Genomic DNA, 27,490 nt, shown 5'->3' on the forward strand with positions numbered 1-27,490 from the left:
CCCTCATGCCCGTCTATTCACTTGTTTTCTCAGCCCGTGCCCCGAATCATGGTGCAGTCTGCCTTCTCGGATGCCGGGACGACCAGAGTGGTGGAGGTGAGTCTGGCGGGTGGGGGGTGACGCCTTTGCTGGCGGTCGCCCCACATGTGGTGGGTGGCCCCGATGCCGTAACTATTGAGTCCACACCCGTGGGTTTTTCATTTTAGCGTTCCCGTTTTGATAATTAGCTATAATATAGGTCACTGTCTTCTCCCTCTATATTTTCCTTGTTCCACTTTTCTATTTTCAACTTGTTAATCATATGATTGCTAAACTTTTAGGTGCTTGACTGCTAATGTAGTCTGCTGCTTTAATAGCCCACTGCTAGGCAAAGGCGATTTCTATAAACAGAACAATCTCCTTATTCCAAGTGTTTGCTTAATTCTCAGTTTTACATTTCATTCTGATTCATGATATCAGCGTGAAAAGACTAATGCTAAGCTGGGGAGAAAATAGTCTCTTATGATCTCCCACAGATGAACAGCACTTCTCATCTTATGAATAGCAAATCTATTTTCTCCCACTGTGCGTTCATTCTCTTAGGAAATGCTGTATCTTCATCGGAAAATTTTATTTATTAAAACAACGGCAAAAAAGTGCAAATAATTTGGAAGGGAATTCAGACCTCCACAGATTCAGCCCTTTCTAAAAGGTCCTTTTCAATCTAGGACATATTAGGTGTTCCTGTGGCCTCCCTTCTTCCCCCATGAGTGGTGTTTATTAGTGTGCTGAGGCAAGACTGGGGCCCCAAGGTCAATGGGACAGAGGGAGACCAAGTCTCTTGCTGGCGAGGGCACCAGACCTGCCAGGGCCTTTGCAGCTCAGGGCAACTCTGCTGTTTGTCTTGGTTTTCGCAAGGCTAGGCTTTCATGGCAGTCTCCAGAAGTGTCAGTGGTAAGGGAATAACCCAAAGATGGGGAATAAGTTTCCACTCACATATCAACTCCAGTCAAGTGGGAGCGGTTTCCCGCCGTGCTTTCACGGAAGGAATCTGAGGCTGCACTTGGGCTCAGCAGGAAAGAATGGTGCAATCAGGGCTGCCTTCTGCCACCTTTGGTCTCTGTTGTCACTGTGGATCTGACCTCTGATCTCTGGTTGTCACTTACTGGAAGCTTTGGATAAATCCTTTAACCTGTCTGGGCCATGTTGTAAAATGCATACGGTAATGCTTCCTGGCCTACATTAAAGGATTCATGTGGAAGCAAATGGGATAATGACCAGGGACATCTAAGGCACTGTTGCTAGACTGTCAGATCCTCAGGACAGGACGTAGCTGGCCCTTAGCAGACAGCTGTCTATGTGGTACTGATGGGGTATTACCCACCAGGGGAAGAGGGAACACTCACGCTTCCAGAACCAAAGTTCCTGTTCTGAATCTAGGCTCTTGTGATTTTGTTTGTATAGTCTTCCCTGCCTGGTCAGTGATATTAAAAATAAAATAGAAAAGAATAAATAAAACATGTACAAGTTGCAAAAGAAAAATGATTGAAGGATTGCCTAATCTTTTAGAGTATTTATGCTGGTGACAGTTATTGATCTATTGGATTTAGTAAATTTTGCAGCCTAGAGATCCATCACAAAAATGGGCTGTTAATCTCAAGAGGTGCCGTTAATTTTGTACCCTCAAAGTGTGCCTTGTGGGGAAAGGAGAGCCTCTGGAGACAGGAATATAAATGACAATTCACGTGAAAATGCATGATTTATCAAACTGCTGAGTTAAGCCAAGTAACTGTAAGAGACTTATAGATCTCAGCTGTTTCCCAGTTCAAATAAATCCTGTATTTCAAATGGAAAATGGCCATTCCTGTAATATAAATAATCTTTCCGTAAATATTGGAAAACATATTTCTTTTTCTGAACAGCACCCTTCTCCAGTACACCAACCCTGTTCCCGGTTCTTGCCTTCCTCTCCCTTGCCCCTGTCATTGTGAATTGGGAATAGAAAGATAATCTGCTCCGTTCTTCAAATGGCTTCAGTTATCAACGAAGGAACACCTTAGCAGTACCCCAGAAACAGTAGTGGACAAGCAGTGGCTCCCATCATTCCCCGTGAGATGGGCTGTGCATGTGTTTCTGCTAGAGTGACTCAGATGAATGGTACAGAGGCCAGCCTCTGCGGCTCCACCATACTCAGCCCCTCTTTACTGTGGGGCAGGCTGCTGCTTGGCCTGTGTCTCCCTGGAGGAGGAGGGAGGGTCCCCACCCCATGCCATGGGACTGGCCTGCAGGCAGTCTGTCTCCTCTTTTTCCACCTGACTCCCAGCCAGGAGCCGTGAGTCAGGCTGTGCTGGTAAAGCTGTGCTAAGTCACTTGTACATCTTCCAAGGAGATCCTCATTCCAGCTTCACAGGAGAAAGTGCTCTTTTGGCCTTTAGTGATTCTCTCAGTTTTTCGGGCAGCCCATGGTGGGCAGGGTTCTGTTTCCACTCCTTGCTGAGTGCAGCAAGGCTGGGAGTGCTTGGTGGGTAAGGAGGGACTTGAAGATTTAGTGTACACCTACTGTGCACTGCGCCCTGTGGTCAGGGCCTTTTCATGCCTTGTCAGGCCCCACTGACCCTACGTGGCCATTGAGTGTTCATTCTTCCCACCTCCAAGTCCTTGTCCCATACCAGCTGAGTGTTCTATGATTCAACTCAATTTGGACACTGTCTACCCAGAGACAGGGTCAGATCCCATGGATGAAGGCTTCAGGCCCACAAGACTGCCCTCACTTTGGATACTAGTCACAATTCCAGGTTGTCATCTATGCTTCTGACCAACCAGCCCTGGATAAGAGGTTCCAGTGATCTCCACTTGGGTTTGATTAACTTGGTAGGATGCTTCACAGAGTTCAAGAGAGACATTTTACTTACTGGATGTAAAACTGGATCACCAGTTTATTACAAGGGATACAGCTTGGGAGCAGCCAGATGAAAGAGAGGCATGGGGCAGGGTAGGGGGAAAGTGTGGACTTTTAGTGCCTCCCTGGGTGCCATGCTCTACCCACACTTCCTCCAGTTCAACAGAAGTCTGTCCTTATGGGTTTCTATGGAGGCCTTATTACATAGGCATGATTGATTCAATCATTGGCAATTAGTGATTAAATCACCGCCAGCCCCCCCCCCCCCCCCCCCCCATGGAGGCTGTGGGGCTGAAGCTCTAATCACTAGATTGGTTCCCCTGGCAACCAGCCTCCATCCTTAGGTGCAGTGCCAGAGTCACCTCATTAACAGGAACTCAGGTGGTGTTGGAAGGGGCTTGTTAGGAGTATCAAGACACCTTTATTGCTCTTACCACTTAGGAAACTCCAAGGGTTTCAGGAGCTCTGTGCCGGAAACAGGATGAAGGCCAAATGTGGATTTCTTAGTTTAAGTCAGGCCATCACAGGCAGCGGTTAGACTGTTCAGTGTATATAAAGGGTGAAGAGGTGGAAGGGGCAGGCCCACGGCGGTGGGCAGTGCTGGCTCTCAGCACCGAGCGTGTGCAGGGTGCAGAGCGCGGGGGCCCCTGCCACGCGGGCCTGAAGAGGGGGTCACATGGACCGAGGCGGCCGGACGGGGCAGGCCCTGCTCCGCCCTGTTGCACCGCGGTCTCTTTTCACCCTCCAAGCCGGAATGTTTCAGCTGACAGAAATCTGTGGCACTTGTTTTGGAAACGAGCCGCAAACTCGGAATCCTAACCAGTTCTTCTTGCGCCCTTTCTTGCGCCAGGCTCCCCGGGAGAGCGAGCGCGCGGGGACAGGCGCGGCGCCCGTGAAGCTCTGGGACCCACCGACCCCGCAGGGCCCCCCGCGGGCCCCCCCGCAGGCCCCCGAGGCGCAGGACGGGCCGCCCAGCCCCCTGAGCGAGGCCTCCAGCGGGTACTTTTCCCACAGCGTCTCCTCCGCCACCCTGTCGGACGCCTGCAACCCCGGCCTGGATGGCGCGCAGACCCCGGGCTCGCCGCCCCCTGCCCTGCGCCGGGCCACCCCGGACACCGAGCCGCCGGGCCCCCCGCCGGCCGCCGGCCGCCCCGAGGGTCACAGCCTTGTGCCGCCGCCAGTCCCCGCGAAGCAGGGTGTTCGGGGCGACGGCAGCGGCGCGGGCGCGGGCGCGGGCGAGGCCTCGGAGCCGGTGGCCCCGGGGAAGCCGGAGGAAGAGGCGGGCGCCTCCCCGGCTCCTCTCCCCGCCGCGGCCCCCCCGGGGCAGTCGGGCGGCCCGCACGGCGCGGGCGAGGCGTCCCCGGCCGCCCCCGAGCGCCTCGGGGGGCCCCAGCACCCCGCGGAGCCCGCCGCCGGCCTGGAGCCCGAGGCCTGCAAACCGCAGGGGCCCCCCGACCTCCTGTGGGCGCCCGCTGCCCCCGCGTCCCCGTTCCGCATCCAGAAGGTGCGGACCTCGGAGCTCAAGTCGTTCACGCGCATGCTGGGCGGAGACCCCGGCTGCCCCCCAGCCCCAGCCCCAGCCCCAGCCCCAGCCGCGGAGGAGGACCTGCCGGCCGCAGGGGCGCCGGGCGACGGCGGGCCGGGGGCTGGAGCGCTGGGCAGGCTGGAGGTGTCCTCGGATTCCGAGGAAGCCAGCGAGGTCCCGGAGTGGCTCAGAGAGGGGGAGTACGTCACCGTGGGCACCAACAAGATGGGCATCGTGAGATACATCGGGCCCACCGACTTTCAGGAGGGGACGTGGATCGGAGTGGAGCTGGACCTACCTTCAGGTGAGCGGTGCTTGTCAGGGCCGGCCCAGCACTGCGGGGCTGCTGTGTGCCCTGGGCCATGTCGTTTGACCTCCCCGAGCCTCCAGGTCACTGCTTTTCAAAATCAGGAATAAGAGTTTCCAATGTGTTCTCTTTGTTTAATCTCCTGACATTTTTCAGAAACCTAAGTCATTAATTGAAAGCTACTATCAATATAGTAATGAATATAAGGCTCTTCCCCCCCCCCCCCCCCCCTTTTAAGTCTCAGAGGCATCTGCTTTTGAACTGTAACAATCTTAACAGTAGCTCTGTGTGCTGTGTGTGCCCAGGTTGCAAACACTGATGCCTGTGGGGATACTCTGATGCCTGGGCTGGAGAACAGAAGGTGGGGTGATCTAAGGTGCCCAGGCTCACCAGTCTCTTAAGTCTCATTACAGAACCACACATCTTACAATCCCCATTTTCTGGAAAGCCAGAGCCACAACTTAAGGAAATACTTGGTCCTTCAGATGTATGTATGTTTGTTTGTTTGTATGTATGTATGTATGTATGTATTTATCCGAGAGAGACAGGAAGCATGAACGGGGGAGGGGCATAGGGATAAGGAGAAGCAGACTCCCTCCTGAGTGGGGAGCCCCGCAGGGAGCTGGATCTCAGGACCCTGAGATCATGACTTGAGCCAAAATGAGACAATCAACTGAACCACCCAGGCACCCACAGGTGTTTTTTTTTTTTAAAAAAAACAGCTTTATTACATCAGGCTCCCTGCATGGAGCCTGCTTCTCTCTCTGCCTGTGTCTCTGCCTCTCTCTTTCTATGTCTCTCATGAATAAATAAATAAAATCTTAAAAAAAAACAGCTTTATTATGATACCTATTCACATACTGTAAAGTCTGCTTGTTAAAAGTGTACAGGCTAATGGTTCTGAGTATAGAGTTGTGCAACCATTACCACAGTCTAATTTTAGAACAGGTTGGTCAACAACACCCCCAAAAGCCGTAAGTCCATTTGCAAGGCACTCCCTTTCCTAAGCCCTGGGTAACCAATAATCTGTTTCTGATCCCTCTAAATTTACATGAAACATCTTAATCTGGACTTTCACGTAAAGGGGATTGTATAGTATGTGGGCTTTTGTTACTTTTTTTTTTTTTTTTCACTTGGCATGACTTCTCAAGGTTTATCTGGTTACAACCTGGGTCAGCACTTCATTCCTTTTTGTGGCCAAATAATATTCTGTTGTGTGGATGGCCCACCTTTTGTTCATCCATTTGTCAGTGAGTGGATGTGTGGGTTGTTTCTAACTTTTGGCTATTGTGAATAACGCTGTAAGTTGGAAGTGCTGTCAGAGGAAGAGTTGGAAATGCTGTCAGAAGAAGAGTCATGTCCCCCAGACTAGATATTTTTTTAAAGAAGAGTCTGCTAAGATGTGCAGGGGAATTAGGAGAGAAGTTTCTATCTACAGGTGAACTCAAGAATTAAAGAGGGATTAACCGATTAATAGATAGTTCATGTAGCAAATGCGTTTTGAGCACCTACCATGTTGTTGTTACCATCTTGGATCTCAAGGATACCTTGAGAGACAAAACACAGCCCCTGGTTTCACTGGATTTCCACTGGAGAAAATTGCCAAGTAGACAACCAAATAAATAATTAAATTTTGATAGTAATAAGTGCTGTGAAGAAAATGAAATGGGGTAAGCAGGCAGGATGGTGGGGAGCCCGGAAGCAGGGAGCCAGTGGGCAGGGGTGGGGGGTGTGCCCTGAGAGCCAAGTGATAGCGGTGGTCAGATAGTGAGACAGGTGGTCTGTTAGGTGCATTGAGAGGTGCACTGAGGGGACCCTGGCTGATGGAGAGAGGAGGTTTTGTGGGGGAAGGGCAGGTCAGGGTGTGCAGAGTGCAGAAAATTCATGATTGTTTTTGCTGCAGAGATCATGTTCTCCACCAACCCATCCCTGTAGCATGTTGACATTTAGGGGTCAGGGGGCCTCTTTCTTCAGGCATCCTCTCCGTCTACTGACTTGAGCACTGGGTTCTCATTCTTCACCTTAATGCATTTTCTGTTGCTCTTACAAAAGAAACTTCTCCACCGCATCTTGATAGATCAAGCATGACATCTACTAGCTACAATTTGGTCATTTGCCAGTTTCCATTTAATAGATTCAGGAAAAATAATCATTCCACCAACGACATCCATCCTAGGTTTACATGTTGACCAGTCAGGTTGAAAAAGGTCCGTACCCCAGGGTGGGGTGGGGTCGGTGCCAGCTCTGTGTTCGTGACTTGCCTGCACCTGGGCATCGGAAATGGCAGGTCTGGCACACGGACCTGGCGCCTGAGGCTGCCTGGGGCCGCATGTCCTTGGGGACCACCAGGCGCTGCCTGGAGATGGTCACCCCAGCCTCCCGTGTTCAGCAGTGCAGGGAGCCATCAGGCACACAGAGGCCTGGAGTGAGGGGCCATGGGAAGCCACCTCTATGTCGTCTTCTCTTTTCCCTTCAGGTAAAAATGACGGCTCCATCGGAGGGAAGCAGTACTTCAAGTGCAACCCTGGCTACGGGCTGCTGGTGAGGCCAGGCCGGGTGCGCAGAGCGGCGGGTGCAGGGCGGCGGCGCAGCGCGGGGCTCCGGCTGCAGGGCGCCCCCGAGCCCCGCAGGAGCAGCACCCTCTCCGGCTCCGCCAACAACCTGGCCTCCCTGACGGCGGCTCTGGCCAAGGCAGAGGGCGCCACGGCGCTTAGGAGCCATAAGAACCCTGAGAACCGAAAATCCTGGGCCAGCTAAGCACCCCCCTCCTGGCCTGGGTTGCATCCTCCTGGGCTGTTGGCCTGCTTCCCTCTGCTTCCCAGGCAAAGGCTGACAGAGGGGGGCAGCCAGTGCCAGCCCTGGGGTGGAGCTGGGAACCAAGTGGGCAGGGATACCTCAAACCCCCCTTCCCAGGGGAGCATGGCAAGGAGTCTTTTCTGCATAACATGGGGCTAGTGACCTCTCCCTGCCCCTCCCGTGACTCTGGAAGCTTCATTTCTTCCTCTGTGCAGAGAATGGGGAGGCATCCCAGCAAGGTAGAGGGGTTGAAGATCCCAGGAGCCCAAAGCAGTCCTGGATTGGGGGAGTGAGGCCCTTCTGGCCCCGGGCCTGGGTTTTCCACCCCTGGGGCTGCTGTTCCTTTCTTCTGTTTCGATGACCCCATTAACCTCTTAACCGTACCAGTGCCTTTCTTTCCCACAGAGGCAGGGCATCCTCCCTGTGCCTCCAGAGCCAGCATCCCTGCCAACCCCCCTGGTCCTGGCTTGCTCCTTAGGCTCACTACATCCTTCTGGCCCCCAAGGTCTCCACACCACATAACAAGGTCTCAGAAGTGCCTCTGGCTGGCCTCTTGGGGCTTCTGGCACAAGGTCCTGGGCGCCTCAGCAAGGGGCACTGGGCCTGACCCCTCCCAGGGCCTTGCCCTCTGCCTTTCTACAAGGTTTCTTAGGGGTTTCTTTGTGGGTGCGTTAGTGTCTTTATACCTGGGAAGTGTTTTCTCTTTGCCATTTATTCCCGTAACAGAGTGCTTGGAATATATTTATTTATATTTATTTTTTGCAAATCTGAAATCACTTGCGAGCCACAATCGTCTGCCCGGGCTCTAGTGTCCAGCCTCTGAGGTCACTTGGGAGCTGCCAGCCTCCTGCCTCTGGTGGGGGTTCCCAGAGGGGCCCTTCCTTATGTCCTTATTGACACAGATACACAAGTGGCCTTACCCTAAACTGACCATGACAACTTGGAGAATTAGGTTATTGTGCTTCTGCAATGATGAAGTCAGAAGCATTGTGACCTTATTTGGTGCAATTTTGGTTTCTTGGAAGGGCCTTAGACTGGTTTAACTTCTTGGCAATTTTCTACCCTGATTCCCTGCCTGAACCTGGGGGCTGTGGCTCTGCAGAGCTCCCCACGGTCCCTGCCGAGCCACAGACCTGGCCCAAACGGCATGAAACCTCCAGGATCGTTGCCTGCCTCCTGCTGGGGTATCTCTGGCTCTCCGGGAAGGGGTCTGTGGGAGTGGGCAGGGGGCTGGTGTCTCCCCGCCACGGTGGGGGTGGCTCCGTGGGGGGACAGGAGCTGGGCGGGCGGCAGGGCTGGGGGGGCCTGCACGGCAGAGCCAGTGCCTCCGGCCCTGGTCCAGCAGTAGCCGGGTGACCTGGTGCCAGCATGAAGCCACCTGCCTGCGTGTCGTCACGACCACTGGTGGCCCCGAGCTGTGAGCAGGAGCCGAGAGGACACTGGGGGCGGGGGGCAGGGCCCTGGGCCAGGACTGGTGCCCAGCACTCTTGGGGGCCTGTTTTTAGTTCTCACGTTCGGACTTTTAAAAACGAAAAGTCTCCAGGTCTCTAGGGATTTGAAGCCCCCTCCACCCCCGTGGGGCCGTGTGGGGCCGTGTGGGGCCGTGGACGCCCCCAGGTGTGCGGCCGCCCCACCGCGCCCCCCGGAGGAGCCCGACGTTAATTAGCTTCGGTTCATTACACGTGGCGGCGCCCCGGCCCCGGCGACTCCCCGACCGGCCTCCGAGCGCCCCCCCCGGGACGGGCTGAAGCCAAGGGGCGCTCCGTGCCCTCCGGTTGAGACCCGGTGCCCCCTCGGGCCTGCCCCGCCCCCCCCCCGGTCGTGGGTGTCCGCTGCCCTCCGCGGCCGCCAGGAGTCCCGGGGCGAGCGGGGGGGGGGGGCTGCAGCCGGCGCTGGGGGCGCGGACTCCGCTCTTCCGCTTGACCCCCCGCCCCCCCCCCCGCCCCGACGCGCCCGACACCCCGCGTCCCGGTAGGACTTGCGCCTGGAGCCTGCGGCCGTGTGGGCCCGAGGGAGCCGCTCGCCCCCCCCCCCCCCCCCCCGCCCCGGGCGGGCTCGTGCTGCGGCCTCGGCGGAGCGGCCGGAAGGGCGCGGGGCTGCTGTGGGCCCTGTGCTCGCGGGGGGTCGCCGGCCGCCTCCCGGGGGTCCCTCCGCGCCCGCACTGCAGCCCCGGCCCGGCCCGCCCCGCTGTGCCCCCGGTGGGGGGCGCGTCCCTGCAGGCCCGTGCGGGTGCGGGGGTCGCCGGCTGTGCGCTGCCGTCGGGGGCAGCCCGGGGAGCCCCGGTGCGGCGGGCGGTGTGGCCGCGGGGGCCGGGGACCTGCCGTCCTCCCTCCCAGGCCGGGGCGCGGCTGCGGGGGCGGGTGCGGCTGCGGGGGCGGAGCGGAGCGGCGGCGCGAGGCCTCGGCCCGTGGTCCAGCGGGTGCCGCTGCGGCCGCGACAGCTCGAGGACTTGCCCCCGGGGCTGCCCAGGATCCCCGCCCGCCGGCCGCGGGGGCGCAGCCGTGAAGGTGAAGGGCCCTGCGTGTTTGCGGAGACCCCTGCGCCCCCTGGGCCGAGACTGGGACCCTGGGAGAGGGTGACAGGCCCGGGCGCCCCGAGCCCCGCCGCTTCCCTGCCCCTTCTCCTCTGGGCTCCAGGCCCCTGCATGAGGCCCGCAGGAGCTCAAGGTGTTTATTTCGCCGGCCCAGGAGCCGCGCCTGCCTGCGGCCCGCATCTGGGACGGGTCTGTCGTGCCTTCCCCGGGACGCGGCGCCCAACACCCTGGCTCCAGTATCCCCACGCGTCTCTTTCTCAGAAAAGCCCATCGAGCCTTCAGCCCGGCTGCCGACACGAATTTTGTTGGGGGGTAGGGGTCTTGGAAGATCTCCATGTGCCGAGTTCTGTAAATACGAGGGTTCACGCATAAAGAAGTGGTTTTGATTGGGTGACTCTTTGATTTGCTGCACATGAAATGGGAGTTTAAAAAAATCCAAAGACTCTGTAATGAATTGTAAAGACTGAATGATTTGTATTATATAATGAACTAAACCTCTGTAATTTTGTACCATATATGCCTTTCCAGCACATGACCAGCAGCCGCTAAATAAAACGAGATGAAAAAAATAAAAATAAAAAAATAAAACGAGATGATTTCTTGCCTATGTCTGAGGTTGGTCTCTTTGCTTTTCTCTCACTCACCCAGACACGGGGGTGTTTGGGCTCATTCTAGACTGTCCCGCAGGGTGAGGGGTGGCCCGGGGCCGAGGCTTTTCAAGGTGAGACCAGAAGAGGGGTGGAGGGAAGCCGCAGGCCCCGAGCACCGCCTCCTCCAGCCCTTCTGCTCTGTGTGGTTTGGACTAAAGAACCAGGGAGGCCGCACAGGTTGTGGCCAGTCCTACTCCCCTTGGCTGAGACCTCCTACAGGAGACTTTCTGATGGCCTCAGACCCAGGTGTGAACGGAGACAGCTGGCCCAGAGGGGCTGGCGTGGGGGGCCGGCTGCTGCTCTGGAGCAAGGATGTCCCCGTTCTCAGGCCATGGCTCCACTATCCGCCTTGATCTACAGGATCCACCCCACACCAGACTTCCAGCGCCGCGCAGGGCGCCTGACCCTTCGTGGTTCGCTGACAAGGCATTTTGGGGAGGAGACAGTGGTTGTGGGCACTGGGGGGCTGGGTGACACCCTGCTGGCTGTGGACGCGGCTCCCAGCCGTAGCCCAGCACTAGAGGTGAGCTGGCCTCCCTTCAGGCGGCCAGTGGGGTCCTCCTCGAGGTCCCTGAGCCCAGCCCAGCCCCAGAGCGGCCCGAGACCCGCCCGGTGTGCGGTTTTCACAGGGAAGCCCTGCGACCGTGAACCACTTGGCCCTCAGCTGACGTCAGATGTCCTTGAGGACGGAGGGCCGATTGGAGGCGGCCACCACGCAGGGCACATCTACACAAGACTTGTTTATACTCGTAAGTGCCAAAGAGTTGTTCTCAGGGGTAAGCACTGCCAAATTATGACAGAAATTTGGCAGCCAGGAGCCGCCCTGCTCTGAGGCAGGAGTCTGAATGTGGAACTGATCTAGCTCCTGGGATAGAGACTGATTTTTCAAGTTGCTACTTGCAACTCGCGATTGCCTTTGTCTGCCTGAGGCTGTGCAGTTCTTACAGTTGCTCGGACCCGAAAATGGGCCTCAGTGGGCATGTTTCACGTAGGTCACTCAGTGAACACTCGTGCCCTCGTCCTGCGCCTGGGCCTCGTGTGGCGGGCAGTGCAGACAAGCAATGCCAACGAGTCCCACAGCCGGGTCTAGAGGGCACAGGAGGGGCCCCAGGGGCTCTAGGGGTTGAGGAAGTTGCGTCTGGGCTGGTGTGTCTGTAGGACTCGGAGGACAGGAGGTGGAGGGGGTTCTGCTGGGCAGGCGGGGAAGAGCTCAGCCGGGCGTGAAGGAAGCAGGAAGCAGTTTGGGCCTACATGGGGGAGCATGAGGTGATGAGGATGGTTCTTGGTGTCCCCCGCACCCCCATCTCCTGCCCACCTCCACCTTGGTGGCACCTTAGTGTTTGGGGACGACTTAAAATTTAGCATAGCTGCTTCTATGTATGGTAAGGAGAGAGAACCATTCATTCACTCCTCAGGCTTTCTCTGAGGAGGAGTAAAGCGAGTCAGTCCGAATCTGCTGGGGGAGCGGGGGCTTGGGCACTTTGTCCTCGAGTCCTGGATGAGAATGTGACCCCAGCTGTTGGAGGTCTTTAAAGAAACACAAAGAGGCTTCAGCTTTCTTTCATGTTTCACTGCTAAAGGTGAAGGCCCAGTGGTTTCACTGCTCAGCACGAGGAAGTAAAAGGCCCTGGTCCCAGCAGTGCCGAAGCCGCTAGGACCGCAGGGGCTGGGGGGGCGGGGATGGTGGGAAGGAAGGAGGAAGGCGGGGGAGGCCGGGGTTCCCCCTGCGTGAGGGCACCACTGGGCAGGAAAGGAACGGCCACTTCTGGGGTGGGAGGGACCCACGCGGAGAACCAGTGCAGTCTGGTCAGAGGTGGACGCTGTCCTGCGTCGCGCATCCCCTCTCAACCACATAGTGTGTGATGGTCCCCCGCCCCGGCCCAGGCCCCCTCGGGTCCCCGGGCGGACCAAGGGGACTGATGTCTGAAACAGAACGCCGCCCCCCCCCACCCCCCCACCCCCCGTTGGTGTCAGGGCACTTCCCAAATGACTATTCTTACCCAAAGAAATCCCGGCCAGGCATTGTTCAGTTATACGTTTTATTCTCTAATAGGTACAATACTAAAATAAACACAAATTAAAAAAAAGTTTTATTAAAACAAAACTGTACAAAAAAGCAGTATACTACATTTTAATTACAGAACAGTCTACTGTCCAAAAGGCACTAATCCAGAATAGGAGATACAATGATACAGGACTCATTTGAACTATTTTAATCAATACAATAGAGCGCTTGTTTCTTTGACCATTTACATCTAGAAACAAGGGCTTTTTGCTACAGTCATTACACATTGTTATAAATATGAGTCCCACAGGTGAAGGTGCAGTATCGCTCTCCCCAGAGAAGGTTCACGCCAAGAGGGACTGCCGGGGGGCTGAGAGCTGGGTGGGCAGCAGGGGTGGGGCCCGCGCCCGGGGCCGCCCTGGGCACACAGAGCTTGTCTTCCGGCCTGGCCTCTCAGACGTTGGTTTCTGGCCACGACTGGCAGCCACTTTACCCCCCTCTTGTGTGTTAGCACCGGGAAAGTGGGTTCTGAGATGCTCCAGGGAACTGGGGCTGGAGGTCTGGGTGATGAAGCGCCAGCAGCTCAGCAGAGGGGAGGCATTTTGGTAACCTGATCCGAAAAAGGCAGCGACTACTCGGAAGAAGGAGGTGCGCCCGGGGACGGCCAGTGAGCTGGGCGCTACAGCCAGGCAGGGCCCCTGCTGCTTCCTGGGCGGACTTCTGGCCCAGGAATAAGAGGTCCTGCATCTCCTCCTGATGGACCCGGTGGAGTCTTATGTTCGAGAGATCTGACCATCTTTTATTTTGGAAGTTGCTTTCTAGAAGCGGGATTCTGCTTCCCAGAGGCCGTGCCCTGCCTCACTGCTGCCTCAGGACCGCGAGCGGCCAAGCTCTGTCCACTTCTCCATGTTTGGTGGCCTGGACAACTCTCTAAACCCCAGATTTCATTCTCTAACGGACTCTGGACCTAAGGAAGAGAGATACTGCAGCTTTCCAAACAGTGTCATACACATAGAAGACAAAGACAGGCATCTGATGTTAACAAAAATAAGTAACAAAGAAATAGGATTAAACCAAATCTCTTCTCACAGCATCCTATACTACATCCTCCTTCTGCTTAGCAGAAAATTGTACGTACACAAAAATACAAATACACAATTTTGTAGAACAGTCTGATTTTAATATATTTATATATATTTATATTTATACGAGTGGCAGGTTAGTTCATTATATAGAGCTTTTTGCACTTTTGGCTCATATGCAACAAGGCTTATAAATTCAGCTTTAGCTTTCATTCAGGTTTTATAGCTTTTGAACAATTGTTTTCACATTTAAAGCAGCATCCAATTTGCACTAGGAGTTTGTGGTGATTACAGGAAAGATGGGGTCAGGGGATTACTGACAGGGAAGGCAGGGCCGGGGCCAGGGGCAGATATACATTCCAGTGTGTGTGGCGATGGCAGAAGGATTGCTATGGGACAGAGTTGACCATGATGACCCCTTGAGGTAGACTGAACACCTTACAGCAGACTCAGACACAGGTGCGACTCCCCTCAGGGACACATGGTGTACAAGATGGGGACAAAGACCAGGAGACGCCAAAGGGAAACACAAAGACTAAGTAAGACACACGACGGCCAAGGCAGGGAAGGGCGCTCTGCCCCAAAGCCATCCGGCAGGGACCCCACACAGCCCGTCGCAGATACTCGAGTATTTGGTGGACGCTAAAGACTTTCGGGCAGTCCCAAGGCATCTGGTCCATGGTATCTGATCAGATCATGACTCTCAAACTCATTTTCCATTTTATCAGCTGCTGTGCCAGCCCATCCCCCCAAACCCCCAACCCCTGCAACAAACAGCAAGACAAAGCTGCAGTCCCTGGCACTAGGCGCCACCGGGGCGTTGGGTGCGATTCACGGAGAGGCGAGTGGGCCTCTTCTGCCCACCCCCCCCCCCCCGCTGCTCCCCCTGCACCCCCACTCCCAGCTCTGCGACCTCCCGCCATGTGCCCGGGGGCAGCAACCAGCACCAGTAGAACCTGTAAACACGCGTCTGCACAGCCTGGCCACCCGCGCTGCCCTGACCCGGGTGGGCGTGACGGGCCTCCCTTCGTGGCCACCACGGCGGTGTTCTCTCCCGTTTGATCGCTTTCATCAACCCGCCTCCCTTCTCTATCCAAATCCAAATAATTCCTCTGGCAAATTTGCCCATACCTGTTAAAATGTGAATGCCCACCATTTGGGTTATTACATTGTCTGAACAAAAACGCTGGATTATTAATGAAAATAAAGTGCCTGGGTATGGATTTGTCCATTTTGCAAAAACTTTCTAATGCACCAACAAATCATCTGAGCGCTGCTTAGTGCCGTGATGTGAACAGAGTGCAGTCACAAAATAATCCGTCGTACACCCACCACATAATGAAGGCCCCAAATTCAGGTCAGACTTAAATTACTTTAAAAAAAAAAAAAGCAAACGAATAACCTCACACTTATTTTCAAAGACACACTTTTGATCTTGCCTCACCCCCAGCGATGATGGGCCTTTTTGAGCCCTTGTGAGCAGACACCCTGATCCCTCAAATCTAGGAAGAGACGACGGAGAGAGGCAGCCAGGGTTCCAGTGATTAATGACGGCAAATGAATCATTATGTTTTTAGCTATGATTATCTGACTCTTTGCCCTCTTGGATCTGGATGCACTTTCCAGCTGCGGACAAAGGCAGACGGGACTCTGTTCTGCGGCTGTCTTGCTCTCCCCATCTTCCCCACTCAGTAGCTGTACACCTCACTAAGCAGGCTCCTTAACATTCTCTATGAATCAAGACTGTAACCCTATCAACAGAGAAATCCCTAAAAAAGCACAGGAAAGAGCGACAAAGCCAGCCTGACAGGGCGACGACGACATCGCCCTGCCCAGGAGCTTGCCCTTGCAGTGGTTCCGCCTGCAGGACGCTGGGGAATCTGGAGACGGGTGGCTATCTGTGCCCACCCCTGGGGGCTAAGTGCAGGGTTGGGAAAGGATGGGGCAGGGGGGTCAGGGGGCTGACTCTCTGGCAGGTTCCAGAGGTCTGTAACTTGCTTAGGCACTTAAAAAACAGAACTAGAAATGTATCCTTGGAAGGTACTGCATACCCAACGGTGACTATGGCCGTGGAAGGGAGGGAGGGGAGCCCAGGGGGAATCAGAGAAGGCTGTGGGCTCTTCCAGGGGAGGCAACTATGATGTTCTTGGTATCTTCTGGCAGAGGAGCATCCCTTGCAGCCTGGGTGAATCTGAAGAAAGCAGGGCTAGGCCCAGCAGGGGGTTTTCTCTCCCGTTTCTGGAGACCAGGCCAAATGCACAGGGGAGAGCAGGTGTGTGGGAAGTTGGGACAGCCTGCTCTAGACTCATGCCACAGGCTTGCTTTCTATTATCTGTGTGAGAAAAACTACTAGGAAAAGAAGAGGCCCTTTCGAAAGCAGTGTTCTGGCAAAACCAGGGAGCAGTAAAGAAAAGCCTTGCCAGAGATGCCAATGCTTGAAGGGAGAAGCTTACTCCCCCCAACCCCTGCCCCCAAGAACTTTGGTTTTGGTTTCGTGGCGCCCGTTTTCAGAGATGCAGGATTAAGGGGCTCACTGACTAACATATTGAAATGTGGTTTTCAAGGCAAATCACTAACAATAATGCTCTTGAAAGGAGCCCACAGCTGAGCTCTCACCTTCCTTCAATCCACTCTGCTAATGTATGCACTGCCTACCCCCACCCATGAATCTGGCATAAAAACAAAAGAGCTCAATGTAATATCACTAGAGTGGCTGCTGTTTACATTAATACAGCACTAATGTCGTTTTGTTTCCAGTTTAATAGCTTCAATGAATGATGAAGTGGAAAAATGACCCTCATAAGTTTATACTGGGCTCTTAGTTCCAGTAAAGCAACAGAAGGGGAGCGGTTTCTGGGCTTAGAGGAAGCCAGAAAACAAGACTGAAATTTTGGCTTGATCTGGAAGTGATGGGAAGCTGGAAAAGTTATAAAGGCAACACAGATCTTGTGACTCATCTCTGCCATGTATACTGGTTGGTAAGAGTCACGTGCTCTTTCCAAGGACAGAGTCAATGTCTCCAATTCCAAAATTTCAGTGGCACCCAGATGCCACCAGAGATGCCAAATCTGGATCAATAGCTAAACAGAAGGCACACATACCTTGTTTCCTTCACATTTTTTTGGGGGGGTGGGGGTAATAGATAATCAAAGACCCCATTAGCCAGCTAATGAAACAAGGTACCTATTACAGAGGCCAATTCCAAGGAGTCAAGCTGGTGGATCCGCTCACCAGGTCACGCCAACTGGGGCCTTCCTCCTGGGTGGACTCCACTCTCTTGGGCTCCTAGGATGCTGAGGACACGATAGAATGGATGAGAAGAGTGAGAGGAACAGCCAACCCCTGAGGACCACTTACTTGCAAGAGGAAAAGAGCTAGAGAAGCAAGGAAGAGAAACATGGGATTTCAGTCCCATCCTCAGGTCAGCTTGAAGCCTGTGCCCGACAGTAGTCACTGAGCTGCCACCTGAACCCTGAGGCAGCTCATCCTTGTGCCAGACTGGGGTTATTAGAAAGTTCTTATGCTGAGCCCGAATCGGCACCTGTCTCCATGCAGGGCAGACAAGAATACAAGTTCCAGAATCTCCACAAGTACTGCCTCAACCCCACTGCCTTTCATGACTGTGATGGACGTGACAGCAGAATGAGTTGGAATGGCTTAGCTAAACACTTCTATACAGAAGCAGGATGTTAAAAGTAATAGGCACTACGAAAATGCTCGAAGTGCTGGAGAGAGAGAAAAACAGGAAGTGTGTGAGATTTTTAACATTCTCTGCCTCATCTAATTGGAACTACACCCAAGAAGTGCCAGTAAATTCTACTTCTTCTCAAAACACAGATGAGACAGTCATGGTTTCTTCCCCCCAAAAAGGCAGGACCTCACATTTGGCTTCTGGAGACAGGATGCTTGAAATGAGGTTTCACATCACAGCTGTGGAGCCTCCTTGAGGTCCCTGCCTTTCTATCCCTATCACTAGGCAAGGAGAAGGGCCAAGGGGAATGCTCTTGTGTCTAGATCATCATGGTAACACCAGTTCAGTGTCAGATGGAATGAAGGGCACGGAGAGACGACAGCACTGGGACAGTGTGTGGGTGGGAATCAACTAGTGTGGTTGTGTGAGAAAACAAACAGGTTAAATGCAGTGATTTCATTCAGAGCAATGCCAGGCAGACTCTGTGGCCTGTTCTCCAATTAACATCCTACTAAGATGAAAGAAGCAACTGGAGATTTCACTTGACTCCACTAAGGTGGTATTGCTGTATAGGGTCTGTGTATCTTCAAGAAAACAAGACAGTAGTAAGAACACTCAGCACAGTTCCTGGCACACAGTACATGCTCAATAAATGTCAGCTGCTATTATCATGACTTTTGAATGCCTCAAGAGGTCTGAAGGTTTGTCTCTTGTTGCGTTATGATTTAGAATGACATCTTTACTCTTGTGTTCTTGGAAGAGTAACTTCTGGTGTTTTCTTCCAAAAAAATAGGTATTTCATGGGGAGGTACTACCTATGTTTTCATGGATTTTGGTGAGTTGGCTTTCTTTTTTGCTTTTTTCTTTTTAGTGGGAGATGCTGGTGGTACTGGCATTTATGGTGGAGGGGGTTTTGAATCACCGAGGTGGCCTCTGGAAACACCTGCGGAGGGAGACATCTTGCCAACTCCAGTTTTTTTTTTTTATTAGCATCATTCCCTAAGCTGCACATCTAATACTTTGATCCTTAAAATGGTAGATTGTGTTAGAAGGTTTTAACTGTAGTGATAATTCTATTTTCTTTGAATGTAAGCAGATAATCAGAATGTTCTGCTGGCTGTTTTAATGCATGTCTCACAAATCACAGAATTATACTCATCTAGTCAGTTCTCAGAATTGCAAATCTTAACACAGATTCTCAATTGTAATGGAGATAGTTATCTTTCAGCAGCTGGGAAAATAAGGGATGGGATACTCTGCTCTTTGGGGTCATAAATCCACAATCATTCCAAATGTCATCAAATTGCAGGATCCCACAGAAAAGTCTCAATGACAGCACATGTATCTTGAAAGTGGGTGTTTGGGGGTAGGGCTGAAAGTTGCTTTTAGATCATATAGGAAGAGAAGCACTGGGTAAGACCTTTTGATGACATTTTTCCTCATTTAGTCCAACTATAACACATTTGGAGGTATTTTGGAGGGGAACAAGAATGAAGGACCCCAAGATAGAACTTTTCCCCAAATTCTGTGTGTTTGTGGACAGGTGGAGAGAACAGTCAGAGAGAAGCAGCCTACCTCAGAATTTTCATCAAACTAAAGTTTAGCATTTGGTTAGGATCCTTTCTGATACATACTGAGGAGGAAAGGGCTGTATGAGGATAAGCAGCAAAACATGAACAAAAGTAAGAGCCACATTTTCTCAGTGGTTACTAACTAATCCTGAAGTGTCCAGCCCTGAACAAAGAAAGGGCTCACAGGCCAGGCTCACGAGCAAAGGTAGGAGGAGTCACACAGGAATGAAGCAGCTGGAGGGGCCATGTGGCATTATGTGGGTGCTGGTATTTGCACAGACTTACTCTTGATATAACTGAATGAAGGCCTCTACAAGTGATGGAAAAAGCAAAGCATGTTCTAGAGAAAGGCTAGATCAAGACACAGTAGCTCCCATCTGATGGGAGGCCCTGATGGGGAGAAGAACAGACATTCTGGGCAGGAGACTGCGTAAGGCAAGGCGTCAAGACCACCTGATGCTCAGTTGGTGGGACACTGGTAGATGAAAAGAAAGGAAGAAAAGTGTTAGGGAGAAAAGACTTGGAATAGCTAGGGAGATAATCCCACCGACTCAGAACAGAGGAACTCTGGATAATAAAAGGCTGCATACAAGAAAGTTTGTAGTTGCCCATGTAAGAGTGGTGTGGGGGACTCACATGCACCTCGTTACTTCAGGACACTGCAAATATCAGCACTCTAATTATGCCACATGGTTGAAAGCCCTTATGTGTTTGTGTTTGTGTCGTGTCCGCCACACATCATACGATCCAATGAAGAAAATGTGTAAAATCCCATTTGACACTTGCTGATGGTGACAACAATGGAGATATCAAGTAACCAGGGAAAGAATTATTAAAACCCCGGGGAGCTTGTTAAGTAGTCAACATCCTCAAGTTAGGCCGCATAATACACTGGCTGTCTAAGGAGTGGGACAGAGTCGCGGAGGCCTTGTCAGGCAGGGGCTGACTCAGTTTGGGATTCTGACTGTAGTTTCTGCCAAAGGTGCAGCAGGTTGAATTGGATGTGAGACAGAGGTTTCAAATAATGTAGAAGTCAAATGGGGACCAATAGCAAAGGCTTCCATTTTGAGGTTGAAATAACTCCAAATCGTTCTCTTTCACTAAGGAGAGGACATGAACACCATGTCATTATTTTAGTTTACTGAGTTGCTGTTCCAAATGTTCTTGGGAGCATTAAGTGCTAAAAGGGAACAGGGAATGGGAGATCTGCCATTTTCAATCACATAAAGGACAGAAATCCTTTTAATTATGACCATGCCAATCTACATCTTGCTAAAACAGCTAATTACATGTCAGGAGGACACTCAGTCATTCAGAACAATTGTCATTATATTTTTATATATTCATTCTGTGCCACCCCCCTCAATTACCATGGTTACAATTTGAAAGGATTCAGCCAAACCTTCATTTGATCACAGCACACCAATGTGAATTTGAGAGTTAATTATGGCTGTACAGAGCCACTTTCATTAAAAGAGAGAGAAAATGCAAATGGAATTAAGGGAGCGGCACCCCGAGATGTCTGAACTGGGAGCTAGTTGTGTGCACACCCTCCTCAGGTCAGTGTCCGGCAGCCTTGGGACCACACATGCTCAACAGCTGCCCCATGCCACTGCACCATGGGGCTCAGACACCCATGGATAGGAGGGCACAGTACTGTTGTCCAAATCAATCCCCAAACTTGCCAAGTAAAAAGGACGTCAGGAGAGCACGGCAAAGCCTCCTATAGATGCATCCTTGTTTGCTGTTAGGGCCCTGTGCTAGCTAATGAGCTAATGGGTGTGGAATGTGGGTGGTTAGTGGTCAGTAGGGTAAAATGCTACTTAGACTTCACTTGAATGGAACTGACTAGATTTAGTTCTGCTCACTGCTTGGCCTCAGGTGTCATGTAAAGCATGCTAAAAAAGAAGTCAAAAAAAAATAAAAATAAAATAAAAATAAAAAAAATTTAAAAAGTCCAGTGATCTGCATATTTGTTAGCCATGGCATCTACTACATCCTCAAAGTCCTTGGGTGATGATAAGAACAGGGTGTAAGATCTTCTGCTGTGGCCAGAGTTTCCCTCTCCTCTCTACTATATTAACTCCCCTCTTAATTACAAAGGAAAACTAATGTCATAGGAAACTGGATTCCTCAGATCATTAGCCTTCTCTTTGCTGGTGCTTCTCATCTCCACCAAGAAAGAATAATGAAGCTGATGTAGAAACCTCGCAGTTTATGAACTTCCAGCTTTTGAATGTCCACAGGTAGGAACAAAGTTGCCCTTCAGAGTGAGTGAGTCAACCATCAATGGCAAAAGAAGTAGCTTAATCACTTTTAGTTTGTAAGTAAAGAGAATTAACAGCAGCCTTTCTGAACATAACCTGTTTGTGAGAGGAGTTTCTGTAATCAGAAAAGGGAGTTGTAGGCTCAATGTATTTAAAAAGCCTTTCTCACAACCTCAGTATGGTAGTTCTCCTGAGAGTGGTAAAGAAATCTTCCCTCTTAAGTGGTAGTCATCATTTGAAAAGAAGAGCATATAATGAAGCAGAGAGCAATGCCAGAAAAGAAAGGGCCTCTGCTTTGACAACAAGCTACGGTCAGGGAAATCCTTATAGGATAACCTGGCCACTTATAGTTGCCTCCCTGGGAAAACCTAGTGTTCTCATTATGGTGCAATACCTTCAAACTGGAGAACTTAGGTGTCACTAAGTAATGTAAATTAGACAGTCCAGAAATTAAGAAACAGGAAGAGAGTTTTCAGGGCATGCAGCTCAGCCAAATTCAGTACGGCTGAAAACTGATCCCCGAATCCTGAGTAAACATCCTTGCTATTTAGAGGGCACGCAAAAAGGAATGTTTTAAATGTGTAATTCACACCCCTGCCCCAGCGCAGCCCCCACCCCACCCCTATGCCCCATAGAGATGCCACCAGCAGAGCTGGTCAGCGCACCCAACTTTCGCTTGGGAAATCTTGATAAACAAATTCGGCTCAGTAAAGCTATAAATGGATTTGGCTGGTCTCACTGCAGCCCCAATGAATACAGTAGTAAAACATTACTAATAATCACAACAACAAAATGACAAAATCTATCACCACTCTGACCTAAGATTTAAATCACGGACAGAGATTAACACAGAAAACCAACGCACAATGTGAAGGGTCAGGACTATTCAGTGTAGAGTGCTACTGAGCACAAGATCATCAATAACAAGAAAAATTATTGCCTAAGAATCTGTTGAGACTCATTGGGGAAAAAAATACTCTGGTTGTTCTCTAAACGAGAAAAGACAAAAAGCAATTTTAAAAGACAGAGCCACAAGTTAAATGGGAAGACTGCTTCTACCCAAACCCTTAAGACCAAGAGAGTAAGGACTTGAAGTTCACATTTTTAGGACAGGGGTGGGAGGATCGTGTATGAAAAGGGATTATATCCACTGTTATGGGCAGAGATAATGCAGCTGGTCAGTGGAATATGTAGCTGGTCAAAAAGATGGCCTGCAAGACATCTCTTGTGTGAAGAGATGGACCACACCCACCTACTCTGCCTACTGTGGAAAGTAAAAATCCCAGCAAAAATGTCAGCTCCTGATGAGGCCTTAGTATTGGAGACCAGAGGCAAATGGAAGAGGAGCTGTTCACAGACAGAGAGGATGCAACTGGAGATGCCAAATGAAATAAGCCTATTTACACTTCATGCCTGATGGCTGGAATCCAGGAGGGAAGTGTGAAGACAAAGGCCAAACAGGGAGAACTGAAAGAAGTATATGGAGGAGCTCTTCATGAGTTGTCCCCTTTGAGGTAAAAATATATGTGGACAGCTGGCTCCAACAGTGGTACTGTTGGTCACTGGACTGCCTGCCATCCTAAATCTGCCAGGAACTCAGGTATTGGATTTGTACACTTCAGTGGTGACGAGCCGCTGCTTCCTCACTCACATTTTTTTTTAAGTGGTCACCTCTAATGACTGAGCTAGAGTGAAAAGTACCTTAAAGGGATCTTCCTGTTCCAGGAATTTTCTTCCTGTTAAGGAATAACAGGAGGATGTGGTGGCAGGGGTGGGGGGTGTCTGTCCCACCCGAGGCCAATGTATGGGAACTAGACAGATTCCATAGGTAGGTGGAAGGTGACCACACTGACCAACCACTTAAAGGATTCAGACTGTGAAGAAAATTGCCCTAAGGGGTACTCAACAATTACAAGCTTTGCTGAAATAAACCTGAAATAAACCAAAATGTCTATTTGGTACTGACTGGCACCAGAAGGTCTCAGCTAAGAGTGTACCCTACTGCCCTCCTTGGCCTTCAATCTATGTTAGAGTTATCAAAAGCAAGGTAGAAATCTCACTTGGATGGTCCATCTTTCGAAGGTCCCTTTGTAAGGCTGTGTTGTAAGAAGAGTAGGAAGTTTACCCACGTGACTACAGTAATTCAATGAAAGTGACCTTGAAAAATAACAGACAAGTTACAAGAACTGCTGACCAGGTTCCCCATCCCCCCTTTCAGTCTTCCTTACTATGGAAGAGCAGTCCTGAAAGTCCTCTGGGGCCTGAGGGAGGTACATTATGGGGCCAGAGAAGAGGGACACAACAACCAAAAAGCACACAACAGGATTTTTTCAGAGCCCTGGCTCTTTTCCCTTCAGTAAGAGAGCAGTTTAGGGTTCCTATTTAAATACCACCAAACCTGAAAAAGCTTAAGAAAACAAATTCACTATCCAAAGACATCACAACTTAGACAGTGGCAACTGTATACACCATTATAAGAACTAAGGTAACCTGGACAAGACAGCTGAATTCAACCTGGTGGCAAAAAAAACCCCAAAACCAAAAAACCCCAAAAAACAAATCAACAATGGTAGATTTAAATCTAGGCCCCAAAGAACTATATCTTTGCTCTTGGTGAAAAAGCAAAAGTTATATGTAAGGCAGTGGGTCTTAAGAGCAGGCCAGCAGTCTTCTTCAATTAAAAGAAGATTTCTGGATGAAAGATTCCTTCTTCCTGTTCCTACTGAACCCAATATGAAGCTATCTTGCATCAGTAGACATGTTCTTTCACTTTTTTTTCCAGGTTGCCAGATAGGGCCCTGTACTGCTTTCATGGATACCGACTCTCCTTTATTCTCTGAAGCTTTTCCCCATCCCTAAGGCCTTAAAACAATGAAACCTTTTAGCTCTTCTCTGGCAATCACTGTATTTCTTTAGAAACTGCAGCTGTCCTAACAGTTTGAGTCTGTTTCTTTAAAAAGACCAGCAAGAACAAATGATACTGACAATCCCATCATAAAGAAGCTATCAATTATAATAATCTCCTTACAATAAATCATGGATGTGGCTTGTCAGACAGTATAGTTTTCTCACTTCTTTGAGTCAACTGAGAATAAGCAGACAAAATTCCACCGAAATGGAAAGATACAACATGTTATATTTCTTCTACGTAATATAAAAGGAAAGAAAGATAACATAATCTCCTAATTGAAATAAAAAGTCCAACACACTAAGAAAGAAAATGAGCAGGGGGATCATTCCTGAGAATAACAAATGCTACTCTTGAATTGGTTGGTTCAAGTAATACAGTAAAACAGAAAAGACTACCCCATTTTACTTCAGTTCTTGGAAGCTGGAAGAAGCACATACACTTTCTGCCTGAAATCCACAGACAAAAGCAGGCCCAGTCCCTGCCTACAGCTCTTTAAAGTCACAGCCCCATATAAGGTGGCATCTTCGTGCCCTCTTGAAGGCTTCCGCGCACTGGCCTAAGGAGGATAAACAGATACAGAGAAGCCCTTGTCAGCACGTGCCTTACATGGAGTCAGACCAGCTAAAAACTGGTGGGTATTTAATTTAATATCTCACTAATGAGGAAGGGCAAAACAAAGGTCAGTCAGTTTCTCTCCCTCAATGGTTTTAGGCTGAATACATTTGGTGGGGGAGGAGGGGTGAAGAGGTAAGGAAATGGCACCTTCTTTCCATCTTAGAAATCGTTCTCAGGTAATGGATGACAGGACAGAAGCCCTGTTGAATAGCCAGCCCCGCAAGGCTTCACCATGCGTAGGAAGGAGAGATGGAACGAAGCAGAAAGTATACAGCAGTCATGCCTCCTTCAGACGCACCCTACGCCGCTACATCGAAGGCGGTTTCCTCTTCCCCACAGTGACAGTGTGTCATTTAATCGGGATGCCAAGAGATCATTTTCATACAAGGCCAGCAGATGTAATTTTCTTTGATGCATGAATAGTTCATCATTTTGCTACTAGATGACAAGGTGATCACAGGGTGACTTTATAACGCAAGTTCACTGTTTGGTATTTTGAGTTCTCAAAATGAAAAAAAGATTTATCAAATATAAATATCTTTAAAAAGTAACAAAAGTGCTACATATGTGATCAAGGAAAAAAATTCCATTAGTTACTGCCGCTTAAAGTAGATTAAACTTTACAAATATTACCACATCCATTATCAATATGGCTTCCAATTATTAAATAAATTGCCTGTAGCAATATAGCTTTTCACACCTCTACAAGGACAGAGTAAAGAGAACACCAAAGCAGTCACATCACGTTGTATCTTGAAGACCCGCCACGTAAGTGGCAATTGTCCCCTGTTTTTTCTGCTCCTATTTAGGAAAGTATTTGCATTTGTGATAGTCAGTCAGCATAATCCCACTATAAAGTCCTCTATCAACCTCTCATATTGAGGGGGCTTCAGTAAATGGATACAAAGACTGGAAGTTCATTCAGTCATTTGTGACCTTAGCTCCATCCTTGACTTTTTTTGGTAGCAGGGAAAGGGGACATAAACAGGAGGCAGAGCAGCTTCCATGATGGCCTCCAGCACTTTTCCAGGCAGGCACACACCTGTGCCATGTAATGTACAGTGGTTCTGAGAACTGGACTTAACATCCATTAGACATTCAGCTCATGTTTTTTTCCAATGCTCTCAAGCTGGGTTTTTTTTTTTTTTTTAATGACTTTTGTTTTTTGTCTTTTTTTTGTTTGAATCATGGTCCCAAAGGCAGAAGGCAGTATTTTATCTACTAAGTCACACAGCTTGTGAGAGGAAAGGATGTCTGTGTCAGGCATGTTAACATCAACCAAAATTTGAGATCAAGTTTTTCCATGGACATTCTTAGCACAGCACCCAAAGAAGTATAATCTAGCCACAGTGTGACTATTATGAGGCACGGCTTATTGCAGCTGGAAATCAATTATTCCCACCCTGAGTGGGAATTCTAGTGTTCCTTTTACTCTGTGGACACTCCCCAAATGGTGTCTGTCAATCCTGGGCCACACTACCTCAGCTTGCATCCTATCAGTCTTGGGGAAGGAAAAAGGTACAGACTAGTGTTACAGGAATCTAAAGGTACCCAAGGTTTTACACGTAGCCTAATATTGGAGAACTGAGGGCTATCTAAATACCTGGAAGCACTTTCTTGGAATGCTAAGACAGAGCAGCAAGATTTTCTAGCCTCGGGGGCTGGGAGAGGGAAGTTTGGTTGGTTGGTTGGTTATTATTTACTGGGAATTAATACTGAGAGAGTATATGCAAAGGCTGAGGGCACCATGCCATCTTCACAGAACAAGACCCTAACGGCTAACTGACATACAAGAAACTGCAAGTTATACTGTAAGAACACATGTTAAGGACCGAGGAAAGTCTGCTAAGGTGCTACGTCTAAACTAAGTTAACTTCTCCTGTTCAACCCTCCCTGCTCAGTCGTCATCCAGGGCCTCTGTCTTGATTTCGTTGGCTCCTTGTCGGGCCAATGCCAAGATAGTGTGGTTGACTGCTGCCATTTCCACAGCTAATGAGATGGGGTCTTGGTGGTCACTATGGCTAGTGCTGTCATCCTAGATGTGCAGAAATAAGAAACAAATGTTATTAGTGGATTGGTAAAATTCTCCAACTCACAGAGAGGCATGCTGAAGGCAAGGGGGGCAGAACATTCGTGGGAGGAAACAGTGGGGGAGGGGCTCATGACATAATAGAGGTGAAATGTATTTAAGTAGCCACTGAATGGAAATAGGTCCAGATTTCCAACTGACATTTTTATGATTCAACAAATAAGAAGTACCAAAATGTTTTTTCTGAGAATTTTATTCCTTCTATCCGAAGGGCTGCTGGTGATGATAATCAAACCTGATCATTCTAGGTTTGCAATGAACATAGCACTAGTCATTGAAGGCCGAATTAGTGAGCTATTAAATTCTGGATTGGTACTCTTACAAAGAGATTACCAGACCTCATGGCATCTCTTTACTGAGCTGAAAAAATTAGACTAAACTACAAACACCAATATCTAATGGGTAAAAATGCATTTTTATAAAAGAACAAACCCAAAAAACTCTCAATTACAACAGGACAAAAGTATAAGAGCCAGAAATGGCTCTGGGAGAAAATGTGTGGTGCTCTCCTGCTGTAAGGCTGCTGTGCCAGGGAAGTGGCAGGTGTCGTATTTTAGCGAGAGTGTGAAG

The 27,490-nt window shown here is 50.2% G+C and overlaps 2 protein-coding genes and 1 non-coding gene across 19 annotated transcripts in view; 1 reads left to right on the forward strand and 2 right to left on the reverse strand.

The window, feature by feature from the left end:
- Positions 1-8,261, forward strand: part of KIF13B (kinesin family member 13B) — a 200,812-nt gene extending 192,551 nt beyond the window's left edge. Inside the window, exons 38-41 of the mRNA XM_038573684.1 lie at positions 34-96; positions 3,729-4,019; positions 4,272-4,707; positions 7,187-8,261. Of these exons, the coding sequence (XP_038429612.1) occupies positions 34-96; positions 3,729-4,019; positions 4,272-4,707; positions 7,187-7,467 (1,071 nt within the window). The 3' untranslated portion in view covers positions 7,468-8,261. The remainder of the gene's footprint in view (positions 1-33; positions 97-3,728; positions 4,020-4,271; positions 4,708-7,186) is intronic.
- Positions 8,262-12,714: 4,453 nt separating this feature from the next.
- Positions 12,715-27,490, reverse strand: part of HMBOX1 (homeobox containing 1) — a 189,361-nt gene continuing 174,585 nt past the window's right edge. For 7 of the 17 annotated variants that reach the window (XM_038573691.1, XM_038573690.1, XM_038573689.1 and 4 more), the window contains 2 exons: positions 25,130-26,866; positions 12,715-17,069 (listed from right to left, as the gene is read on the reverse strand). In XM_038573691.1, the coding sequence (XP_038429619.1) occupies positions 26,729-26,866 (138 nt within the window). In that variant the 3' untranslated portion in view covers positions 12,715-17,069; positions 25,130-26,728. Of the gene's footprint in view, positions 17,070-25,129; positions 26,867-27,490 lie in introns of those variants that run through there. The other 10 variants (XM_038573704.1, XM_038573703.1, XM_038573701.1 and 7 more) reach the window with 4 other exon arrangements.
- Positions 20,601-20,729, reverse strand: MIR8821 (microRNA mir-8821). The gene is given in 1 exon segment (NR_128762.1): positions 20,601-20,729. It is a non-coding gene; the product is annotated as a microRNA mir-8821 (primary transcript).

Source organism: Canis lupus, chromosome 25, assembly GCF_011100685.1.
Source record: "Canis lupus familiaris isolate Mischka breed German Shepherd chromosome 25, alternate assembly UU_Cfam_GSD_1.0, whole genome shotgun sequence".
Taxonomy (NCBI): Eukaryota; Metazoa; Chordata; class Mammalia; order Carnivora; family Canidae; genus Canis; species Canis lupus.